Genomic DNA, 24,721 nt, shown 5'->3' on the forward strand with positions numbered 1-24,721 from the left:
GTTGAGGTTTTGTTGTTGCTGCTGCTTTTCTTTGTTTTTATTATGCACATGCAAACACTAACCTGTGTGTGTGTTGCAGAATACAAGATTTTTGTTTTGCTTCTGTATTTCTGGGCAGTCCGTGGCACTCCTCTGAGGTTGCAAAGTTGATAAAACAGACAGGGGAGATGGCAGGAGGAACTTGCAGCCATGAATGGAGAGGCTGGTGGAAATCATCTAGTGCAGTGGTTCACAAACTGTGTGTCAGGACCCACCAGTGTGTTGCGACCCAGTTTTTTGGTGGGTTGCGAAACTGATGAGCTGATAGCTGACAAGGAATATGTATTGAGCCCTATAGAAAGTGAAACTGCACCACACGTGTGCATTTTCTCATGAGTAGGTGACTGTACCTTGGTCAACCTGAGGGGAACACAATGGCACCAGAATGGTCCTGATCCTATGAACGCAGGCCTCAAAAAACGCTGGAGAAGGAAGTCTCCCAAGCTGATAAAGAAAGTACATTGAGCCCTATGGAAAGCAGAACTGAGCCACACGTGCATGTCTACTCATGAGTAGGCAAACATGCTCTTATCAAAGGCTAGGCAAAGGGCAACACAAGACCATCAGAATGTTCCTGATCAGATTGACATGGAGCTCAACAAACACCCCAGAAGGTGGTCCCCCCACCATAGTAAAAAGGGGTAAAAAACAGAGGCTGTGGGTCCAACAGAGTGTTTTAAAAAGTGACAGCCAGTGAAAGGTATAAATTAGATTTTACATATAAACAAGCAGAGAAAAGAACTTCAGGGATGATGATATCATGCAGAATAGCACAATCTGATGTGAAATGACACGTGTGCTGCACCTTTGCCTTCCACTCTTGTCGTGCATTGTCTTGCCTCCCAGCTGTCTCATTTTTGCAGTTGTTTCATTTTTACAGTATTGTCTGATAAAAAATGAATCCCTCAACACACAAACGATTATACCTACAAGGCTATAAGCCACTGTTCATCATGTGCCTGCTGTCAACACAGGTTTTGAAATCGGCACACGGGCCAATCCCTGTACCCTTTGCTCTGTGCTGGGTGCAGACAAAATGTCCACAAACTGTACCGTGCAATCCACGTGGTCACAGGTGTTGCCAAATAAAGAACGTGTTGCTTGGATGCAGTGCCAGAGATGAGCAGTTGATACGATCACTGCTGTTCATGTTTTACTCTCGTGATAAAATGATCTTAATACAGGCATGTGCTGCTTAACAATGGACCGCATATATGACAGTGGTCAAAGCATAACAAAGAGGCTCTTAGGGCGCAACCTTTATGTCAGTGCTTTCCAGCACCAGTGTTCCAATGGGACATATGCTGCATCCTGCAGTTGGGTGTCACTCAGAGGTCTCCTCAAAGTAAGGGAAAGCGGTGTGCCCCAAGGATCTGTCCTGGGACCGGTGCTTTTCAACCTCTTCATAAATGACCTGGAGACAGGGGTGAGCAGTGAGGTGGCGAAGTTTGCAGACGACACCAAACTTTTCCGAGTGGTGAAGACCAGAAGTGATTGTGAGGAGCTCCAGAAGGATCTCTCCAGACTGGCAGAATGGGCAGCAAAATGGCAGATGCGCTTCAATGTCAGTAAGTGTAAAGTCATGCACATTGGGGCAAAAAATCAAAACTTTAGATATAGGCTGATGGGTTCTGAGCTGTCTGTGACAGATCAGGAGATTGATCTTGGGGTGGTGGTGGACAGGTCGATGAAAGTGTCGACCCAATGTGCGGCGGCAGTGAAGAAGGCCAATTCTATGCTTGGGATCATTAGGGGTATTGAGAACAAAACGGCTAGTATTATAATGCCGTTGAACAAATCTATGGTAAGGCCACACCTGGAGTATTGCGTCCAGTTCTGGTCGCCACATCTCAAAAAAGACATAGTGGAAATGAAAAAGGTGCAAAAGAGAGCGACTAAGATGATTACGGGACTGGGGCACCTTCCTTACGAGGAAAGGCTACGGCGTTTGGGCCTCTTCAGCCTAGAAAAGAGACGCCTGAGGGAGGACATGATTGAGACATACAAAATTATGCAGGGAATAGACAGAGTGGATAGGGAGATGCTCTTTACACTCTCACATAACACCAGAACCAGGGGACATCCACTAAAATTGAGTGTTGGGCGGGTTAAGACAGACAAAAGAAAATATCTCTTTACTCAGCATGTGGTCAGTCTGTGGAACTCTTTGCCGCAGGATGTGGTGATTGCGTCTGGCCTGGACGCCTTTAAAAGGGGATTGGACAAGTTTCTGGAGGAAAAATCCATTACGGGGTACAAGCCATGATGTGTATGCGCAACCTCCTGATTTTAGAAATAGGCTCTGTCAGAATGCCAGATGCAGGAGGGCACCAGGATGAGGTCTCTTGTTATCTGGTGTGCTCCCTGGGGCATTTGGTGGGCTGCTGTGAGATACAGGAAGCTGGACTAGATGGGCCGATGGCCTGATCCAGTGGGGCTGTTCTTAGGTTCTTATGTTCCCTTACCTCAGAGCCGCATTGCCCTTATGTCAGTGCTGGAAAGAACTGACATAAGTGGTTAGGATTGCGCCCTCAATGAGACAGTCAGGACTCCTGTAGCCTGTAGCCGAAGAGGCAGTCGGTCTCCAGTGTCCCGCATAGCCAGCTAGTGTCTGGCAGGGACAACAAATGGAAAGAACTCTGGGGTGGGGGTAACTTGTGTGTGTTTGTGTGTACTCTGCAATAACTAAAGCCAAAAGAGCCAAAGATGCACAGATTTCTCTCTCTCTCTCTCTCTCTTTTTGCAGTATGGTCCGTCTTGGCTATTTTATTTATTTACTTAGGCTGCAATCCTAACCACCCTTTCCTGAGAGTAAAACCCATTAAACAAAACAGGGCTTACTTCTGAGTAGACTTGGTTAGGATTGTGCCCTTACTTACTTATACCAATTTATATTCCACTTTGTCTCCCAAGTGAGCGTTCAAAGCAGCTTACAAAAGTCATTTAAAAATACATAAAATCAAGATATAAAAACTTAAAATACAATATAAATATTAACAATCCCTTTATACACACACACACACACACACACACACACACACACACACACACATACAGTATCATCTAAAAAACCTAATGAGAAGCCAGGAACAAATAGCAGAAGAACCAGCAAAGACTAAAAAGAATGCAAGCCCATCAAACAAATGCTTAAAAACTTTGAAAATTTGTTTTAAAAAGCAAAAATCTCAGAAGGTGAGAGTAAAAGGAGAGATCCACTGGAAAGCCTCTAAGGAGAGAGCAGTCTGTAAAGAAAGAGGGAACGAATGCCATAGAGTTGGTGCCACTATGGAGAAGACCCTACTGCTCTGTGTGAGTGTTCTTGTTCAGGAGCCATCAGATTAGATTGCAAAGTTCTGTTGATGGGGGGGGACCCTCAACACGCACGCACACACGTACACAGCCCTTTGAAGAATGCGTGGGCCTGAGAAGTGTGGCTTTTCCTCAGCCCTGCATCTTGGCAGCTTTTGTTCGCACCGTACCTTTTCTCTCGGTGTTCACGGGAGAAATAGGCAGTGCTGCTGAACTGCTAAGCTGAATGTGTTCTGAGTTGGCCTTATGCTCTTGCTTTCAAGTGCTCCCATTCAAAGAGCCATCCTTGTGCTCGCTCCAACCTTCTTTACTCGTGCAGCGCGTTATCGCATTACGCATCGTGCGTTAGCAGCCCTTGAAAAACAGTCTCCTTCCCCCCCCCCCCGCCCTGTGCTCAGTGCGTGCATAAACCACATGGGCAGGGACCCCACACGAAGAAAAGGACTCCTCTCTGCAGAAGCACTGGGGTCAGCTGACAACAATGAAAATGAAGTGTGAGATGCAGAGTACAGTATTTGTGTTATAATGATGCTGAATGCCAGGGCCGTTTCCAAGAGGGGCAAATCTCTTCTCTTTGAACTTCGAAGCACATGTTCGCGGCCTTAATCATGTTGCATTCAGGTGCCTTCCTGAGTGGTTTCTGTCGCGAGGCTCTTGGTAGCATGGCCTGCAGGATGGCCACGTGACACACACTGCTGACTGCCCTGTTGCTGTTCAGAAACCTCCTGAAACCTCCCCAAATCAAAAGACCCTTTGATTGTCTTTCACTTCCTTATTAATTCTCACATGGCAGAACTGCTTGTAGGATATGTGTGTGAGTGTGTGTGTGTGTGTGTGTGTGTTTTGTCTGGGAGATGCAGTAGTTCATTAAACAGGCATTCATTATTTTCTGTTCCCTTCTTTGGCCTGTGTATTTCCCCCTAGATTTATAGCTTGTGCTTTGAGTGCCATCTCGTGGCACTTCTTCTAAATAGTTCTCCAGTGTCTTTGTTGCCCAAAGCTACCGAATCCCTGTGAATTTTTTTTTTTTTGTAATTAATGATTTATATCTTGATTCTCTTTTGCAACAATTAACTTGGAAGTGGCTTGCTATGAATTTACTTGTTGTGCAGTTATTATGGAACTTGGTAAGCCACCTTGGGCATTGGCTTCGGCATGGGAAAGGCATAAATTTATTTTAGATAAATACATAATAAATAATATATATATATTCTCTCTCTCTCCCGCTCCTGTAGCGTCCCCAACTCATGCCCAGCCAGCCCTCGTGGGGCCGGTTCCTCAGGATACCGCTTTGCTCAGAATCTTACCTCGGACCTGCAGCGGGTAGCAGAATACGCGGCAAAGGCTACGTCGGAGCAGCAGGCCGATGCGTCTGGAGAGGATAGTCCAAAGGTTGCTAGACCCTTTCCTTCTTCCTCTGTCCCCTTGGCCTGGTACTGCTTTGGACTGGTTAACTGTACGTGGAACAGATCCAGATGTGTTTGGTAGGGTTTAGTCCTGTGCCTTCTCGCTTGGAAGCCAGTCCTTCTGTGCACAGTGGGATTTATTCCAGGGAAGGTATTCTGAAGACTGTAGCCTGAGCCTGTCTTGTTGGTTCCAAGCCCACGGATGTAGGAGACCTCCAACTGGGAGACCTCCAAATGGGCATGCCTTCCAGTCACATCTGGGAGGCTTTCTGAAGCATGGGGAGTTTCTGCAACTTTCCGAAGGCCAGTCGGAGGCTACTGAAAAGCACTTGCAGTTTGCCAGCACCTCCCCTTGCAGATTTCAGTATCCACAGAGGGCCCTGAAATGGATCCCCTGCAGTTTCTGAGGCCTTCATCAGTGGCATCCAATGGCCTGTTTTGATTTGATTGCCACCCAGTGTTTTGGGGAAGAATCCTGAGTTACAGAACTCACATTGGTCTTCAAGACCTTGAGCAAGGAGGGCAAGTTAAACAATGGGAGCCACACAGACCCCCCTGGAGAGCCCAGTATGTCAGGTCTCCGATTTTTCTTGGTGTTCAATAGTAAATGATTTTATGTTTATATGTTCATGTTATCTGTCCTCATTTGACCGGGAAAGGGGGGCTGGAACCTGAGAAGAGCTCCCAAGGGACCATAGTGCACCCCCCCCCCCAAAAAAAGATTAAGGATGGCTGGGTTAAACAGTCTGTCTGTGCAAACTTTAACTGATTCATTGGGTCCTTGGTATCTGCAGGGTGTCTGTTCCAGGACCCCCTGCAGATAATGAAATCCGTGGGGCGGGGGCCAGCACAGTGCTGCATTTACTTACCTGGGGACTATGCCTGACCCTCTGGAGGTCACACGTGGCCTCCCGGACATGACCAGAAGACACTTCTGGTTTGCACTGGTAACTTCCTGTAATGTCTGGGAGTTTTTCTGAAGCCCTCTGGCCAGGGGCTCAGCACCTGCGTATACTCAAATCTGTGGATGCGGAGTCTGCAGGTAAGGAGGGTCCGCTATGATAAACATGCGAAGGCTTTCACGGCTGGAATCCATATTGAACTAGTAACAGTTTTTCAGGCTGGGTGCCGTGGTCTAGCTTTTTAACCTAATGAACCTAAACCAGGGGTGTCCAAAGTTTTTGCCAGGAGGGCCACATCATCTTTCTGACACTGTGTCGGGGGCCGGTGAAAAAAAGAATTAATTTACATTTTAAATGTGAATAAATTTACATAAGTTTACATAAATGAATATATTAAAGATGAACTTGTATGAATGAATGAAGGTCTTGGAATAGCTCAAGGCCTATAAAAGGCCTGGCACAAAGCAAGGCCAGCCTTTCCTTTGCTGCCACTGTTGCATCACAGGTGTGAAACAGCAAGCAGTGGAGGGAACCCTCATCCCACAGCTCATGCAAGAGATCAAACAGTCACCCTCGCGCTGAAAGCAGTTGCGTCAGGCCAGTGCGGCAAATCTTCAGAGGGCTAGAGGCTCATTGGGGGCTGGGGGCTCCCTGAGGGCCGCATTGGGAGTCCTCGAGGGCCGCAAGTGGCCCCAGGGCCAGGGTTTGGGCACCCCTGACCTAAACCAATCCTGGAAGGGGGGGCTAATTACCACCACACTAAAAACTGAAAATTAACAACTAAAACTCAACCTAAAAATATAGAGTCCACTGCATTTCTATCAGCCGATAGAAATATATCAGAAATCAGCCGATTGCTATAAGTGCTTTAAAATTAGAGTGAGGGGGGGGAATTGCTAGTGGCTACTTGGTGACGTGTTGGGAGGTTAAGAGGAGCTGGGCAGCACGGCATGACCACGCAAGGAGAGCAACCGGGTTGGGGGTTTCTTTTGAAGAGCTTTTTCTGGTGTGTGTTTTTTTCTATTGCTTTGTTTGATGCCTTTGAAAGGCATCTGCTTGGCTATGCTCTCACCTTGTTAGACAAGCTCCAGCCTAAATTATTGATGAACATTGAAGCTGCTAAAAAACTCCCTTGTGTGTGTCTGTGTTTGTGGTGCCTGCCTGCAGGATGAGACCAAGCCGCCATATTCATATGCCCAGCTCATCGTTCAAGCCATCTCGTCGGCCCAGGACAGGCAATTAACACTAAGTGGGATCTACGCCCATATCACCAAGCATTATCCGTATTACAGGACAGCCGATAAAGGCTGGCAGGTGAGTAGCCTGACGCTGCCAAGATCCAGTTCATTCATTCTACAGAAGTAGCAGTTTGGGGGGGAGGGTAACCATCTTTTCATTCTCCACTCCCGCAGAATTCCATTCGGCACAACCTTTCCCTGAACCGTTATTTCATTAAAGTCCCACGCTCTCAAGAGGAGCCCGGCAAGGGCTCGTTCTGGCGAATAGATCCCAACTCAGAAGCCAAACTCGTGGAGCAGGCATTCCGGAAACGGAGGCAGAGAGGTGTGTCTTGCTTTCGCACCCCCTTCGGACCTCTCTCTTCCCGGTGAGTTTAAGTCTTGACGGTATAGCTGTAGAGGAGATGCTTATTTTGCTGGGAAGGGAATTGGGGGTATGTACCTCAGTTGCTGTGTGTAGACTTGATTTGGAACTGTGTCAGCGTTTGTAACGTACAGCTGGTGATTGTGAAAGGAGATGAAGTTTACAGAATACAGTGGGTCCACGGTATCCAGGGGGGATCACCCTGCACATGCCCGATCTCGTCTGATCTCGGAAGCTAAGCAGGGTCAGGCCTGGTTAGTACTTGGATGGGAGACCGCCTGGGAATACCGGGTGCTGTAGGCTTATACCATAGTCTTTTGAGACTGAAGGTTACCAACCACCATTCAGGGACTCCCCGGAGGTAATCACATCTGCTGAAGGGTCTCACAGGACCCCCTAGACACAACCGGAAGAGTTTTCCAATTGCATTCAGGAGGTCCTCTGAGGCCCTCCAGCTGTGGGCTTGGTCCCCATGGATATTCGGATCCACGGATGCTGAGCCCGCACATAAGGGAAGCCCACTGTATTACATGAGCAGGGACTAATGCTCATATTCAGCGCCAAAGTTTGTCTATAGCTTGCAAACCAGGAGTCTTTGGGAATCCACAGACTTCCTGTCCTAGGCAGCTTCTCGTTCGTTCCATCGGCAGCAGCTCAAATCAAGGAAGCTCTTTTACTCAGCTCTTGAGGCAGATTTGCAAACCCTGCTGAAGAAGGAACCTGGTACACTCGAACCCACTGCAAAAATATGGCTTCTTCTTTATACAATATGTCAAATTGGAAGCTGATTTCCTAATATGCATTTAAGGGGAGAGAGAAAGGATTTTTAAAGTTGCAAAATGGAGTGGCTCTGGTTGCACTGAGAACCAGATGCTTGATTTTTATAAATTCGGCACTGAAGATTTCAAGAGGCCAGCATATGCAACAGGTTCCATGCTGCAATCCGGAATGCGCCACTCACAGTTCTAACACGGGCTCCATGTTTCTTCAACTTTTGTCAGACTAATGCGATTTCTGCCCTGATTCTGTGCTCTTGCCTTCCAGGAGTGCCCCTGCCTCCCCTACTCACACTGGCCTGCTGTCTCCACACACTAGTGGCCTTCAGACCCCAGAGTGCCTATCAAGAGAGGGCTCACCCATTCCACACGACCATGACTTCGGCTCAAAGTTAGCCTCCGTTCCAGAATACCGGTATTCGCAAAGCGCACCTGGTAAGTAGCTGCTGACCTTTCTTTGCAGGAGAGAGAGAGAGAGAGAGAGAGAGAGCATTGATGAAAACTGCACCTGTGTTCTGATTTTTGTCTTTTGTTCCTAGCTTTGTGGGTTCTTGACGTGGCTAACTATCTTTAAACACACCATCCGGTAAAAACAGAGATGTAAGCTATTACATTTTCAGCAGAGACCCACAAAATAACAATTAGAAAATGAATGGAACATACTCTCAGTTGCCAAGTATTATGTGTAGACCACTTTTTGGGAGTGTGCAAAGCACTTCCCCTGTATTATTTTGTAAGAATTCCATCAACAGTCCTGTGACAATTGTAAATACTTTTTCCTAGTTAGTATTTTTCTTATGGTGGTGGTTGTTGTTACCTTGTGTTTTTATACTCTTGTGCTGATTGTTTTTATGGAGGTTGTAAGCTGCCCTGGTTCCTTTTCAGTAAGGAGAATGATTTCAGTAAGATTTCAGTATCCGCTGGAACTGAACCCACGGCCGCATGTGACTTCTCCCCCCCCCTCCCCGCTAATTTCATTAACCGCTGAATTCTGTATCCGTGGAAGGGGGTTCCAGGAACGGATCCCCCACAGAGGGCCCAATCTACGTTTTTAAACAATAAATGTTTGTGGCATAGTCAGGAACTGGGTAAGTCCTGATCAGCAGGTTAGCTATTTAGCTACTACACCATCCCTGCTCAGTTGTTGTCCTAGATGAGTCCAGAACCTGACTCCTAAGATTTTACCTAAGATTTTATCCAGTTTTTTTCAGCCTCTTTCCCTTAAACCAGGGGTGCTCACACTTTTTTGGCTCGAGAGCTACTTTGAAACCCAGCAAGGCCCGGAGATCTACCAGGGGGAAGGAAGCATCTGACAGACACCTCCTTCCCGTGGCTGTCCACTTTAGCTCCTGCTCTTCCAGCATGCAGCGCCACGAAACTGATGAAACGGACTAGAGTCTAGTCAGTTTCGTCAGTTTTGTTGCTGCATGCCTGAAGAGCAGCTAAAGTGTCCCTTTCAGTGTCAGTTTAGTGTCAGCTAAATATGTCAGTTTCGTCTAGTCACTAGACGAAACTGACATATTAACAGTTTGGAGAGACAGGGCTCCGCGATCTACTCATTTTGCCTCGCGATCTACCGGTAGATCGCGATCCACCTATTGAGCACCCCTGCCTTAAACCATGAGGGCCAGGAACTTGTGTGTGTATGTTTATTTTTCATAAACCCTGAATATTTTTGATAGAAGTCTAACCAGTGGCTATTCTGTTCCCTCTTTCAGGCTCGCCTGTCAGTGCGCAGCCGGTGATCATGGCTGTCCCTCCTCGACCGTCTGCCCTAGTGGCCAAGCCAGTGGCCTACATGCCGGCCTCTATCGTGACTTCCCAGCAGCCATCGGGCCATGCCATTCATGTTGTCCAGCAAGCCCCCACTGTAACCATGGTCAGAGTTGTGACCACCTCTGCAAATTCGGCTAACGGCTACATACTGACCAATCCAGGGGCGCCAGGTGGAGTCCACGAAGGAGCAGGCGGGCTCTTGGATTTGGCCGGTGATCCTCGAGGTAGGGTGCAAATCCTGGGAAGGGTTGGAATCCCACGTGTTGCAGAACGATACTGGGGACCCACCACTGATCCCGCCCTCTGCTGGGACCCAATTCGTCCATCTCATCCCTGTCGGCACACACCCCTCCCCCACCCCCATTTTCTCCCACCTCTTGTGTCTTTACAACAGTCCTGTGAGGTAGCAACCTGAGCAGGGCTGGCCTTAGGAGCTGTGGGGTGAGGCAGTGGGAATAGGCTGGGGAGGATTATATCAAGAACGCAACGTTGATAAGGCAGTACTATGATTGGATTGAACCCAAGCCCTCTCTTGCTCAGGCTTTGCCACGACCCTCAAAATGAGGCTTCATGACCCCATTGCAGTCACGACCCACAGGTTGAAGAACACTGTATTTAATGTATTCATATATACAGTTAACCAGAGACTTCCAATCACCCTATGAGCTGGGTGATTCACCCTAAGAGTTTTGCCATGGGATGCATTGTTTTTCTCTGCTGCTAACACACACTTTTGTTTACGGCGGCAGAGATAATCTCCCCCTTTTGCCTTCTGAAGCATCTCAGTCACTTTTCTGTAGGAACTCTCATGATATATTTATGGCAATGTAGGCATTTCATCGTGTGTTACGATGGGTAATAATTGACTTGTTTGGCCACAGGACTTGACAAAATGATAAATCAGGTACATAAATGCAGAAAGCTAAAACTACAGAACTATAAAAAGTAAAGGAAGCTCCAGCACAGTGTAAATTCAACTATCCAAACAACCACCTATTATATTAGTTTCAGACTCCCTGTAGGGGAAGAGCTGTAATTGCTGGTTATTTTGTCTAGCAGATTAAGGCTGCAATCCCATACACCGGCTGCTGTGAGATACAGGAAGCTGGACTAGATGGGCCTATGGCCTGATCCAGTGGGGCTGTTCTTATGTTCTTAACTACAATTCCCAGGAGGCCTTGCAGGTCTCTTGTTGTCTTGAGTGCTCCCTGGGGCATTTGGTGGGCCACTGTGAGATACAGGAAGCTGGACTAGATGGGCCTATGGCCTGATCCAGTGGGGCTGTTCTTATGTTCTTAACTACAATTCCCAGGAGGCCTTGCAGGTCTCTTGTTGTCTTGAGTGCTCCCTGGGGCATTTGGTGGGCCACTGTGAGATACAGGAAGCTGGACTAGATGGGCCTATGGCCTGATCCAGTGGGGCTGTTCTTATGTTCTTAACTACAATTCCCAGGAGGCCTTGCAGGTCTCTTGTTGTCTTGAGTGCTCCCTGGGGCATTTGGTGGGCCACTGTGAGATACAGGAAGCTGGACTAGATGGGCCTATGGCCTAATCCAGTGGGGCTGTTCTTATGTTCTTAACTACAATTCCCAGGAGGCCTTGCAGGTCTCTTGTTGTCTTGAGTGCTCCCTGGGGCATTTGGTGGGCCACTGTGAGATACAGGAAGCTGGACTAGATGGGCCTATGGCCTGATCCAGTGGGGCTGTTCTTATGTTCTTATGTAAGTCTGCATACAGTACAGTAAGTACTAAAATAACCATGAAGTGCAAGAAGTACAAGCTGTGAGGTTTCTGTGTTGAAGAGGCCCCGTGACTGCCTAGGAGAGTGGGTTGGTTGGTAGGGTTTATTTATTTATTTGCTTGCTCTGCTTTATCTCCTTCATGGATATTCAGAGCATTCTGGGTGACTGTCACCTCTGCTTCTGTAGGGCTGGATGAGAAACCAACCATCGCGTTCGCCGCAATACCCACTGCCAGCCGCGTTATCCAGACAGTCGCCAGTCAGATGGCCCAAGGCATCCCGGGACAGACAGTCACCATCCTCCAACAGGCCACCCCCCTGACCATTGGGCAGCACCAGCTCCCTGTCCGAGCAGTGACTCAAAACGGAAAGCATGCCATGCCCACCAACAGCCTATCTGGTAGTGCTTATGGTATGTACATCCTCTGATCCTGTTCCCTTTGGAGGCCATGCTGTGGAAACGTGGCATGTCTAGGATGTGCCACATGGCTGTGGCAGAAGGTTTAGCTGGAGGGCTGCTTCCTTAGCTCTGTGGAAGAGCTTCAGTTTTGCAGTGCAGACCCTGGCAGCTACCCTGCAGATACCTGATCTTGTCTGATCTTGGAAGCTAGGCAGGGTCAGGCCTGGTTAGTACTTGGATGGGAGACCGCCTGGGAATACCGGGTGCTGTAGGCTTATACCATAGTCTTTCCATGCCCAAACGTGTCTGATCTCAGAAGCTAAGCAGGGTCAGGCCTGGTTAGTACTTGGATGGGAGACCGCCTGGGAATACTGGGTACTGTAGGCTTATACCATGAGCTCGGAAGCTAAGCAGAGTCAGGCCTGGTTAGTACTTGGATGGGAGACCGCCTGGGAATACTGAGTGCTGTAGGCTTATACCATAGTCTTTCGAGACTGAAGGTTGCCAACCAACTCTGGCAGCATCTGTCGGGGGAAAAAATCCTGTCTGAAGCCTTGATGAGCTGCTGCCAGTCAGTGCTGACAATACTGGGTTAACTGGCCCAGTAGCCTGACTCAGTAGGAAGCAGCTCCCTGTATTCCTCCTTTCCATTATCAGCCCCCCTCCCTCAAATCACCCTCCACTTAAAGGAAAACAGATGCATTTGCAAAACGATTTCTTAATCACCGCTTTCTGCTTATGAAGCGGCTCAAGACAAATGCCAGGTGATTGCATGAGGGGCTCGAGTACAAATGAGCAATTATCTAATATCCGACACTCCATCAAGACTTGGTGAGGTTGCCGAATAGCAGTCGGTAGATTTTATTTTTGGAAAAAGGGGGGGAAAAAACTCCCCACTTTATTGTTAATGCATTTTGCTGCAATTAAAGCTGAACTCCTGTACTGGGATTTAAAGAGGGAAGGATTTTTTCCCCAAACCAATCACCACTTTTGAATGCTGTGCAATAATTACTGCACTAGAAGCAGCCAGAAAAAGGGGGGGGGAGGAGAGACTCCAAACCCTACTAGATAATAATTTGATCACGTGCCTGGGGGGAGACCCATTTGAACTTATGAAATTGCCTTGCACCAACTACCAGTCCATTAAGCCATATAGCTTGTTGCAGAATGTATTTCTCCTCCGTTACTACTGGAAACTTCATATTTTTTTCCTTTCGCACGGTAGCCTGAATTATCAGAAGCAAGTCCAGCTGGCAAATGGGAATGCTTTAAAAGATGGGAGGGATTGGGTTGCACTTCAGATTGGTGGCCAAGGATTCTGCTTTATTTAACTCCTGCTTGTCAGGAGAGATCCTGCTCGACATCTTGGCGCTATTCAAGAAGTTAGGGCTGTAGCCCTATATACACTGACCCTGGAGTAAGCCCCATGGAATGTTCTTTTCTCTCTTACGCAACACCAGAACCAGGGGACATCTACTCAGATTGAGTGGTAGGAGAGTTAGAACAGACAAAAGGAAATATTTCTTTACCCAGTGTGTAATTAATCTGTGGAACTCATCGCCATGGGATGTGGTGATGGCATCCGGTTTTGATGCCTTTAAATGGGGAATGGACAGATTGTTGGAGGACAAGTCTATTACAGGTTACAAGCTCTCTCTCTCTCCCTCCCTCCCCACCAGCTCTCACCAACCCACTGCAGCTTCTTGCAGCCCAGGCCAGTTCATCCACTCCAGTGGTCGTCAGCCAGGGGAGCGAGGCGGGGACAAGAGACGCTGAAGAGCTTTCGAGCGAGCCAGGTGTCAAACGGCCCCGGATTGAAGAGTCCAGAGGAGGAGCTCCGTTGCAGACAGGTGTCATCGCTTCCACGGCCCCACAAGGACAGGCTGCCAGCGAATGAGGCGCGGAAGGTCCTATCAAGGCAGCACAGGGGGAATTTTTGCGTTTCAAACAAGAAAAACTACAGCTGTGACACCCTGACCTTTTTCAAGCAAGAGAGATTTACTTTTTTCCCATGCTTCTTTTAAACTAAGATTTTTAAGGGACAGGTTAACCATCCTCGCAATCCCAAGGTGCCAAACAAATGGGCAAAGCCTCCATCTGTCTGGGAGTCTGTTCTGCCTTTTACTTCGGAGTTTTTCTTGCTCCTGCTTTTAGATTAAAAAAACAAAACAGACAATTTGATTGTATGACTCTGGGATTATTTTCCCCATCTCCGTTAGTTCTCTTTCATCCCCTCTTCCTTTCCTGAAAGCATGGGAGTTGTATGTAAAGCATATAAAAAATACTGGACTTGCTCTTGGAGTCCATGGGGGGAGGTGGCTTCTGAGCTCCAAAGATATTTCTCTCTCTCTCTCTCTCTCTCTCTCTCTCTCTCTCACACACACACACACACACACATCCTCCCACCCCCTCTCAGTTTTGAGACCTTTAAAAAAACCAGAGGAACCACCTGATCTGTGACGGTCTTTCCAGGAAGTTAGCCTGGAAGTAGCCACTGCAACAGACATGCAACTGGTGCTAAAAACAGCCGATGCATGTCGAGGCCTCCTCTTCTTGCTACCAGCCTGCTGGTGTTGTCATCAAACAGAGTGGAGGAACTTGCAATAAACATTGAGATATCCAGGGAAGGATTCGTGGCTCTGCAAAAGAACCCCTGCTTGGCATGGAGAGGGGCCCAGGTTTGAAACCCAACTTCTCCAGGTAGGGCTAGGAAAAACCAGCCTGTCCCCCGGAGAGCTGCTTCCCAGTCAGCGCACACTTTAGATGGACCCAAGCCACTTCGTACGTTTGCCAGGATGTGGGGCAGTTGTGCTCGTGGCCGACAGAGTGGAGGCACGGCCTGGGCACACCAGCCACATTTCTGTGCGATCGCCTAGCTCTGACCTTAAAAAGTGCAGATTCATATTTAGTATAGTATGTTATAAACAGGGAAGACAGAGTTTCTGTGCATTAAAAGTTATTAATGGGGCTTTGTGAAGAGGGAGCAGCTGCCTGCAGTCAGCTAGAGAGGGAGAGAGAGATGGAAACAGAATGACTGAACCCTTAGGATTGGTGCAGACGCACTGCTCCCGTTTGAGTGGCCGATAAGGACCAGGGAGACCCGGCTTCCGATTCCTCCTGCTCAGCCCTGCAGCTCACCAGGTGATCTTGCCCCAGCCACTAGCAATTAGCCTAACCTACCTCACAGGGTTGTTGTGAGGATAAAACGGGAATGGGGGGAACCACGTGTGCTGGCCTGAGCTCCTTGGAGGAATGGCAGAATTAAAAAAATTAATAAATAATAATCACATTTAAGGCATCGGGCTATGTGATCCCTCTTCTCCCTGCCAATGGTTGAGAGTTAACGGCCTAACCAAAATCTGGTTTCAGATCTCTGGTTATTAACAAATCTGGGTTGGTGCTGAGTTTGGCAGAAGAAAGGGAGGCAATAATTCATGCCAGTCACAGGAAGGCCAGGAGCAAACCCCTCTGCCTGTTTATGCTGCATGAACACAAGGTGTGTTCTACATGTGCATAGATTCTTAGGAAGAAAGACAAACTTAAGATTTCGCCCTACCTGATCAGTGGAATTGCAAAGAAGACAGAAGCTTTGAGATGCAAGGTGGTGGTCATTCAGTTTCCAGCTTCTGTATGGCTTGGTTTACACATGCAGGAGAATGCATTGGAAGTGTCCTGAGGTGGTCTAGTGGACTGTGTTGTTCCAGAATGGGTGAGGGTCAATGTCTTTGAATATTTCCCTACCCCAAAAAATCAGAAAACCAGCAGCATAGTGGATGGGCTGGGATAGAACTCTTTTCCCTGGTGTGCCAATATTTGCAAGGAGTGGCATCTCCTGACTGTCTTGTTTGGAGCACAAGAGGCACCGCGCCATCTGAGAAAGGAAACGGGATGGACTTGTGTTCACTTCCAGAACCTACCAGCTGCCCATCAGCCTGCCAGCCTACATGCCTTCCCTGCAAAGACTGAAGGCTCCTGTTAACCTGCCGGTCCAGCCGTCTGCTTTGATTATGGCCTAAGTGGACTGGCTGCGAGGACAACCTGTTGCTCCTTTCAGGTTTGACGGCCGCTCAACGCACGCTGGATTTAACTCCTGGCATTGCTTTCTGACTTGTGATATCTTGACCAAGTGGCCAAGTTGTAACTCAGTGTGGACTTAGGGAGACTCCCCCCTAGAATGAATGGGATGAAGCCTCCTGGCCTGTGATTTGTAAAATGGTAGAATGAGGCTTGGTTTGTTTTCTGATCAGGGAGAGGAAAAGCAATACTCATGCTCTGGGCATGGACTCTTTTCCAGGTTTTGCTTTCTGTTTTGCCCTCCACTGTATCCTGACAGGGAGCCTGAGAATTCCTAACAATTCCCCTCCCCATGTCTTGGGGGAGGAATGGCCATTTAATCCAGCTTAATGGCAGTACCAGTACCTAGCAGTTCAAAAGCATGTAAAACTGCGAGTAGATAAATAGGCACCACATCGGTGGGAAGGGAACAGCGTTCCGTGCGCTTAGGCATTTAGTCATGCCAGCCACATGACCACAAAAACTGTCTATGGACAACGTCGGCTCTTCAGCTTAGAAATGGAGATGAGCGCCACCCCTAGAGTCGGAAACGACTAGGCTTAACACCAGGGGGAATCTTTACCTTTAATGGCAGTACAGATGTCCAGAAATGGCTAATAGACCAATGATTCTAATAGAGGCTTATTGCAATCTTTATTCCCAGTCATACTTTCTTGCTCTGTCTCATCCCTTTAATAGGTAGAGCAATGTCTACCTCATTTGATGAAGAGTGAGCACTCACTCTTTGTTGTTCATGACTTTTAGGCAGCCCCAGTAAGCACAATTACATCTTTTTCAATTGTATATGTGGGCTTTTAACTTTGGAGTAGCTGCCTTGGATTCATGTGGTGCAGACCTGAGCTTGGAGCTTGTTCCTCCTTTGGGACCACACAGCTACTTGGCCTTGGAGACTCCAAAATAGACGCTGTACATCGTATCTTGGGTTCCCTGGAATGGGTTTTCTAGTGGATTTTAAAACAATCTCGAGTGCAGGTTTGTCCAGTTGCATTAAAACACGATCAAATTGGCTATGTAGCGAGACTGCAGCCACTTGCCGCGTCTTGAGAAAATCAGCAAGGGAAAAGAGGGATGCCGTCCAACAAACAACCACTTGAAGATTTATTTCGGAACAGGAAAGATTAAATGCAAGGTCTCTGAGTTCATGTATTATTTTTAGCACAGTCTCTAGCTCCATGAAGCCTGTTCTTATCCCTCATTGTAAACACTGCCTCACCTTCAGCTGGTTGCATCCCATCAATGTTTTACACTCAAAAAAAAAGGTGCCTTGGGGGGAAGTCATTGAGATGTACAAAATAATGTAGGGGATGGATAAAGTGAATAGAGGGATGTTCTTTCCCACAACACCAGAACCAGGGGACAGCCACTCAATTTGAGAGGTGGGAGAGTTATAGCAGGGGTGTCAAACTCGTTTCATACAGAGGGCCGAAGTTAGCATTCAGGGTGCCTGCTGAGGGCCGGAAGTGACGTCATAAACCAGAAAATGACATCATTAAGCAGCTGATGGCCAGAAATCAACACTTTGTTCTCATTAAGTGCGTTAACTGCAAATGACAGAAGAGAAAAAACACAAATCTCGATAACATTTCAAGATATGGGAGAGCCCAATTTTCATGTGGGCTGCTGTTTCAGCAGTAACAGCGCTGCTTGGCAGCTGAGGGCCGAATAAAAAGCTTCCGCAAATAAAAAGCTTCCACAGGATACATCCGGTCCCTGGGCCTTATGTTTGACACCCCTGAGTTAGAGTTACCCATTTCTTACCAGTCCACATTCCTTCATCTCTAGCTAGCAGCTTCTTAGTCTCTCATCCAAGCTGATTCTGCTTAGCTTTTTCAGGCAAGGACACAGGTCAACCTCCAGACCACATCTCCTGTTCTTTCACACCTCTCTGTACCCCTCCATCCAACTAGATATTGATTTAACTTTCAGTGCGAGTGCTGAAAAAACACCATGAGTCATCGCGGTTGGTATTGGTGAGTTGGATGTGGTGGAAGCGATTGGTGTCTTCGCATTCATTATGGTCATGGCATTGAAAGCATCACTTCTTGTGGGGAGGGGCGTTTGCCAAAGAAGTGTGCACTGAATATGCTGCAAGCTTTTAATACAAACTGGTGATGTTTCTGACAGTAAATCTTCATGGCTTTAGTTAGCCTGCTGGCATGTTAGGGGAACAAAAACACTATGAAAAGGATCAGAGAGGGTGAGCGGGAAGCATAACTTCCTGAATGTTTAATACCTTTTTCCTTGAGCTTTTAATTACGAGATATTTTATCAATGTGGAATCCATTTATGGACTCCTGCAACACAGGTTATAAACAGCTGCTATTTTTAACTGAAAAAAATGTCCAGGGCTCTTGGTCTTGTATTAATGACACAGTCAATTTGGACACAGATGTAAATGCTCACGCTCTTAAGATATGATAGACAGCTGTGCCGGGAGAGTAACGTGTTCAGATAATGGAACACTTTACCCCAGTTAAATTTCTAGCATCTGAGTGCAGCTGTGGCTTGACCTCAAGGCACAATTGTAGCTGAGAACCTGCTTGTACAAGCAATTTTTTCCCCCTCCACAATTTCCATATCAAAAAATACAACATTTTAATAACGCCAAGACACAAATCTAACGGGCGCAAACTCCTCGACCTCAATTTGCATGAAGTTTTGTGCAGCAAACGAAGTTGACTGGGGGGTCAGCGCAGAGTTAGATTTGATTTTAACTGGTCCTGAAATGCCAGGTTGAAAATAAATAGGGGTTTATGTTGGCACCACGGGGGGGGGGAGGGGTATTGCATGGTTAATTAAAGTCTGGGTAAGGTTAATCTAGAAAGAGAGTTGTTGTTGTTGGCATCCTTCAGTCTCGGAAGACCATGGTGTCACGCTCTGAATGGTGGTTCTGGAACAGAGTGTCCTCTTCAGTGCGCGAAGCCTGGGTGAAGTAGGTATGGAGGATAGGCTGTTACCCAAGCAGCAAATCCCCCCTCTCCACGTCGCTGAAATGGTCCAATGGAAAGGCAGAGGCCAATACGGTTGGTTCCAGCGGCGTCGCAGGAGTTGCCAGAACGTGACTGTGTTCAGCCATGAACTGCCTCAGGGACTCCGGCTCCGGATTTTGCCTCGAGGTTGACTCCTGAAGCCTTTTCCACAACTGGATGTAGCCACGAGGCAGTGGAGGTTTGGGATCAGAGTTTTCCTTCTCTCAGATGAGCTGCCTTCCCAGGCTAAGGAGTCCCATCTACCCGGAGGCTGTTCAGTCGCCTCTTACGACAAGTACAGCCAAACTGAGGGCCTATTCTTATCCCCAGCCCCCAGGGGTAAAAGGGAGAGATGCCTGCTTAAAGGAGGAGGTGGGGTAGTGAGTATATACAGGTGGCTAGTATGTAGGCTGTCGCCAAGGTTGGCCCGAAAGCTCTTGATGTCTGAGTAGTGTACCAGATGCTGCCCCGTTTCCCTGATGGTGTGCCAGCCACTACTCCCTGGAGTGGAAGAGGGAAAAGGGTCAGAGCAGAAGAGGAGGTATGGAGGAGAGGAGTGTAGTGTAGCCTACCACTCCTCTCTTCCACACTTTCTCCCCGTTTCCAGTCCAGGGAACATAGGAACATTAGAATAGCCCTGCTCCATCCGGTCAAAGGCCCATCTAGTCTACCTTCCTGCATCTCAGTTACCCACCAGATACCCCAGGGACCACACAAGACAACCAGAGCCCTGCATCTTGTGGCCACTGCAACTGGCCTCCTGAGGTAGCCTATTTTTAAAACCAGGAGGTTGCACTTACCCATCATGGCTTGTAAACTGTGATGAATTTTTCCTCCATCAATCTATCCCCAATCCCCTCTTCGAGGCATTTAGGCCAGCCATCATCACCAAATCCTGTGGCAAGGTGTTCCACAGACTAACGCTGCCTTCGATGTCTTTGGGTGTGGGAGAAAGCGGGGATATAAATTCTTCAAATAAAGAAAATCATTACATGCTGGCTCAGGAAATATTTTCTTCTGTCTCTTCGGACTGTCTCAACACCCAATTTGAGTGGATGGTTCTGGGGTTAGAAGGGAGTGGAAGGGGGAGCAGATGGAAGTGGGTGCCCCTTTGGTACTTAGCACTGTTTGAATAAAATAATACTAATACCACAGGTAAAAGCAAGAGCACCCAAAAGATCTGGGGAAATTCATCTGAAGGACTCTTCAACGTAATGGTCATTTTTTGATACACTTTCCTTTTCTAGCCCTCCACAGAGTAGATTTTCAACACCATCCCTAGGAGATGAGCTACAGCAGTGTGTGAAGGTTTCCTGCCTGGCAGTGGAAGAAACCCAGTCGTAAATTTTGCACAGTGTCAGGGAACGAAAATAAAACCCATCTCTTGCAAACATGCTTTGCATTTATATTATCTTTAAAGTCCTGGAGGAGAAGCTGCTGAAAGATACAGCCAGACGTGAAACAGCAGCGATATAATATCTGTCTCTTTCCCCCTTATTCTAGGATGTCACTTTTGGCCACAGGAGGGAAGCGAACGGCTTGATATTCAATATGAAGTATCTCTGGTTCAGGAATGCCAGCCCTCCATTCATCACAGAACCAATTTCTCTGCAGGACTATTGCTTATCTGCACCCATAATACAAGGAGTCCCTGATCCTCCTGCCGCCCCCTTCATGGGCCAAAAGCCAGGGCCACAGGATGTGAGAATACAAATGCATGCTCTGAAGCCATGCTTTTAATCAAAAACACCTCCATGCAGACTGGCAATTGCTGTTGGAAGGGGGTGCATGGGGAAGGGGAGATTCATATGTTCCCCCCCCATGTGCTGTTTTAATTCTGAAAAATCAACCCACCAAAGGGAAATTGTGCTTCCAAAGCAAAATTGGTTGCTTTGAGGGCAAATCCCCATAGCCAGGGGGTTGGGGGGATTTTAGCATTTTGCCCCCTTTCAGATTCCCTCCTGATCCCACCCCTGTACATGTACGCACCTGCTATTTCAAAAAGGGAACAAAGCTTTTGTTGGATTTCAATAGAAGCTTTGTAGGTCTTAAAATGGCACCAGCATGTGTGCACAACAGGCAAAAAGAAAAAAAAAGGCCTGAGGGGGAACATGACTGAGACATATAAAATTATGCAGGGGATGGTTAGAGGGGATGTTCTTTTCCTTCATGCACAACACCAGAACCTGGGGGCGTCTACTAACATTGAGCATTGGGAAAGTTAGAACAGACAAGAGAAAGTATTGCTTTACCCAGCATGTAATTAATCTGTGGAACTACCTGCCACAGGATCGGTGATGGTGTCTGGCCTTGATGTCTTTAAAAGGGGACTGGACAGATTTCTAGAGGAAAAGTCCATCACAGGTTATAAGCCATGCTGGGTTTGTGCAACCTCCTGGTTTAAGGAGTAGGCTACCTCAGAATGCCAAGTGCAAGAGGGTGACAACAGGATGTTAGTCTCTTGTTGTGGGCTCCCTGAGGCATCTGGTGGGCCACTGTGACATAGAGGAAAGTGGACTAGGTGGGTCTTTGGCCTGATCCAGTAGGGCTCTTATGTTCCTATGGGTGTGAAACCACAGCAGGTCATGTGCCCCCCCCAATGTTTCTACTCTGTTTCCCCACTATTAGAACAATAACAACATGTCACATTATACATTTTGCATATCACAAATGTGCACAAAGGTCATTAAGACACATTGGCTCACCTCTTTGACGTGCACGTTGGGGGAAGAATACCAGGCAAATCTCTAACAAAAACCCTTGACTTCCGACGGGCGGACTTCCCTCAAATGAGGAGGCTGGTTAGAAGGAGGTTGAAAGGGAGGGTAAAAAGAGTCCAGTCTCTCCAGAGTGCATGGAGGCTGCTTAAAACAACAGTAATAGAGGCCCAGCAGAGGTGTATACCGCAAAGAAAGAAGGGTTCCACTAAATCCAGGAGAGTGCCCGCATGGCTAACCAGCCAAGTTAGAGAGGCTGTGAAGGGCAAGGAAGCTTCCTTCCGTAAATGGAAGTCTTGCCCTAATGAAGAGAATAAAAAGGAACATAAACTGTGGCAAAAGAAATGTAAGAAGGTGATAGGGGAGGCCAAGCGAGACTATGAGGAACGCATGGCCAGCAACATTAAGGGGAATAATAAAAGCTTCTTCAAATATGTTAGAAGCAGGAAACCCGCCAGAGAAGCGGTTGGCCCTCTGGATGGTGAGGGAGGGAAAGGGGAGATAAAAGGAGACTTAGAGATGGCAGAGAAATTAAATGAGTTCTTTGCATCTGTCTTCACGGCAGAAGACCTCGGGCAGATACCGCTGCCCGAACGGCCCCTCCTGACCGAGGAGTTAAGTCAGATAGAGGTTAAAAGAGAAGATGTTTCAGACCTCATTGATAAATTAAAGATCAATAAGTCACCGGGCCCTGATGGCATACACCCAAGGGTTATTAAGGAATTGAAGAATGAAGTTGCAGATCTCTTGACTAAGGTATGCAACTTGTCCCTCAAAACAGCCACGGTACCAGAAGATTGGAGGATAGCAAATGTCACGCCTATTTTTAAAAAGGGAAAGAGGGGGGACCCGGGAAACTATAGGCCGGTCAGCCTAACATCTATACCGGGTAAGATGGTGGAATGCCTCATCAAAGATAGGATCTCAAAACACATAGACGAACAGGCCTTGCTGAGGGAGAGTCAGCATGGCTTCTGTAAGGGTAAGTCTTGCCTCACAAACCTTATAGAATTCTTTGAAAAGGTCAACAGGCATGTGAATGCGGGAGAACCCGTGGACATTATATATCTGGACTTTCAGAAGGCGTTTGACACGGTCCCTCACCAAAGGCTACTGAAAAAACTCCACAGTCAGGGAATTAGAGGACAGGTCCTCTCCTGGATTGAGAACTGGTTGGAGGCCAGGAAGCAGAGAGTGGGTGTCAATGGGCAATTTTCACAATGGAGAGAGGTGAAAAGCGGTGTGCCCCAAGGATCTGTCCTGGGACCGGTGCTTTTCAACCTCTTCATAAATGACCTGGAGACAGGGTTGAGCAGTGAAGTGGCTAAGTTTGCAGATGACACCAAACTTTTCCGAGTGGTAAAGACCAGAAGTGATTGTGAGGAGCTCCAGAAGGATCTCTCCAGACTGGCAGAATGGGCAGCAAAATGGCAGATGCGCTTCAATGTCAGTAAGTGTAAAGTCATGCACATTGGGGCAAAAAATCAAAACTTTAGATATAGGCTGATGGGTTCTGAGCTGTCTGTGACAGATCAGGAGAGAGATCTTGGGGTGGTGGTGGACAGGTCGATGAAAGTGTCGACCCAATGTGCGGCAGCAGTGAAGAAGGCCAATTCTATGCTTGGGATCATTAGGAAGGGTATTGAGAACAAAACGGTTAATATTATAATGCCGTTGTACAAATCGATGGTAAGGCCACACCTGGAGTATTGTGTCCAGTTCTGGTCGCCGCATCTCAAAAAAGACATAGTGGAAATGGAAAAGGTGCAAAAGAGAGCGACTAAGATGATTACGGGGCTGGGGCACCTTCCTTATGAGGAAAGGCTACGGCGTTTGGGCCTCTTCAGCCTAGAAAAGAGACGCTTGAGGGGGGACATGATTGAGACATACAAAATTATGCAGGGGATGGACAGAGTGGATAGGGAGATGCTCTTTACACTCTCACATAATACCAGAACCAGGGGACATCCACTAAAATTGAGTGTTGGGCGGGTTAGGACAGACAAAAGAAAATATTTCTTTACTCAGCACGTGGTCGGTCTGTGGAACTCCTTGCCACAGGATGTGGTGCTGGCGTCTAGCCTAGACGCCTTTAAAAGGGGATTGGACGAGTTTCTGGAGGAAAAATCCATTATGGGGTACAAGCCATGATGTGTATGCGCAACCTCCTGATTTTAGGAATGGGTTAAGTCAGAATGCCAGATGTAGGGGAGAGCACCAGGATGAGGTCTCTTGTTATCTGGTGTGCTCCCTGGGGCATTTGGTGGGCCGCTGTGAGATACAGGAAGCTGGACTAGATGGGCCTATGGCCTGATCCAGTGGGGCTGTTCTTATGTTCTTATGTTCTTATGTTCATGCCTAATAAACCTATAGCCAGACTGCAATTGTGCCTGCAAACTCATGCTAAAATACATTCAACTGCTGTGTTGTGTCCCTCCCCATGGTTGGCAACCTTCAGTCTCGAAAGACTATGCTATAAGCCTACAGCACCCGGTATTTCCAGCGGTCTCCCATCCAAGTACTAACCAGGCCTGACCCTGCTTAGCTTCCAAGATCAGGGATGTGCAGGGTAACCGTTGCTGCATAATTCCAGGTCATTGATTTTTGCTCTGCAAGGAAGTTCTCAATCAAGTGTCGTGGTGTCTTCCTTGTGTTTCTCCTCCTGCTAATTCCCCCAATACTTGCACAGCGACAAGGGCAAGGAAATCACACAAGTAAGAGCTGCGCATAGAGAAATTTAATCAGCCATTTTCAAAAGGGCCAATTTTTCTGAGACTGGACATTGCTGGGGTTTCCAACTCGACTGCCCTTCACCTGGGAGCGAGACCCGCACGCTTGAGACAGGCCAGAGAGAGGAGGGCAGAGAGAGGCAGGCCAGAGAGAGGAGGGCATGTAAGTTGCCTGCTGTGCGCCGCGGGTTAATTAAAATAACTGCTTTGAGAGGATCGTGAAATCTCATTAAGTGAGTCGTCGCAGACCAAAACCTCCAGCAATCTTTTAAAAAGCAATTTG

The 24,721-nt window shown here is 47.6% G+C and overlaps 1 protein-coding gene and 1 pseudogene across 1 annotated transcript in view; both read left to right on the forward strand.

Annotated features, from left to right (window-relative positions):
* FOXK1 (forkhead box K1) overlaps nucleotides 1-18,762 on the forward strand; it is a 69,010-nt gene extending 50,248 nt beyond the window's left edge. The window contains exons 3-9 of the mRNA XM_066640720.1: nucleotides 4,584-4,740; nucleotides 6,824-6,970; nucleotides 7,069-7,262; nucleotides 8,303-8,469; nucleotides 9,753-10,034; nucleotides 11,737-11,961; nucleotides 13,629-18,762. Coding sequence (XP_066496817.1) covers nucleotides 4,584-4,740; nucleotides 6,824-6,970; nucleotides 7,069-7,262; nucleotides 8,303-8,469; nucleotides 9,753-10,034; nucleotides 11,737-11,961; nucleotides 13,629-13,846 — 1,390 coding nt within the window. The 3' untranslated portion in view covers nucleotides 13,847-18,762. The remainder of the gene's footprint in view (nucleotides 1-4,583; nucleotides 4,741-6,823; nucleotides 6,971-7,068; nucleotides 7,263-8,302; nucleotides 8,470-9,752; nucleotides 10,035-11,736; nucleotides 11,962-13,628) is intronic.
* Nucleotides 7,445-7,561, forward strand: LOC136633744 (5S ribosomal RNA; annotated as a pseudogene).
* Nucleotides 18,763-24,721: the final 5,959 nt, after the last annotated feature.

Source organism: Tiliqua scincoides, chromosome 13 (assembly GCF_035046505.1).
Source record: "Tiliqua scincoides isolate rTilSci1 chromosome 13, rTilSci1.hap2, whole genome shotgun sequence".
NCBI lineage: Eukaryota > Metazoa > Chordata > Lepidosauria > Squamata > Scincidae > Tiliqua > Tiliqua scincoides.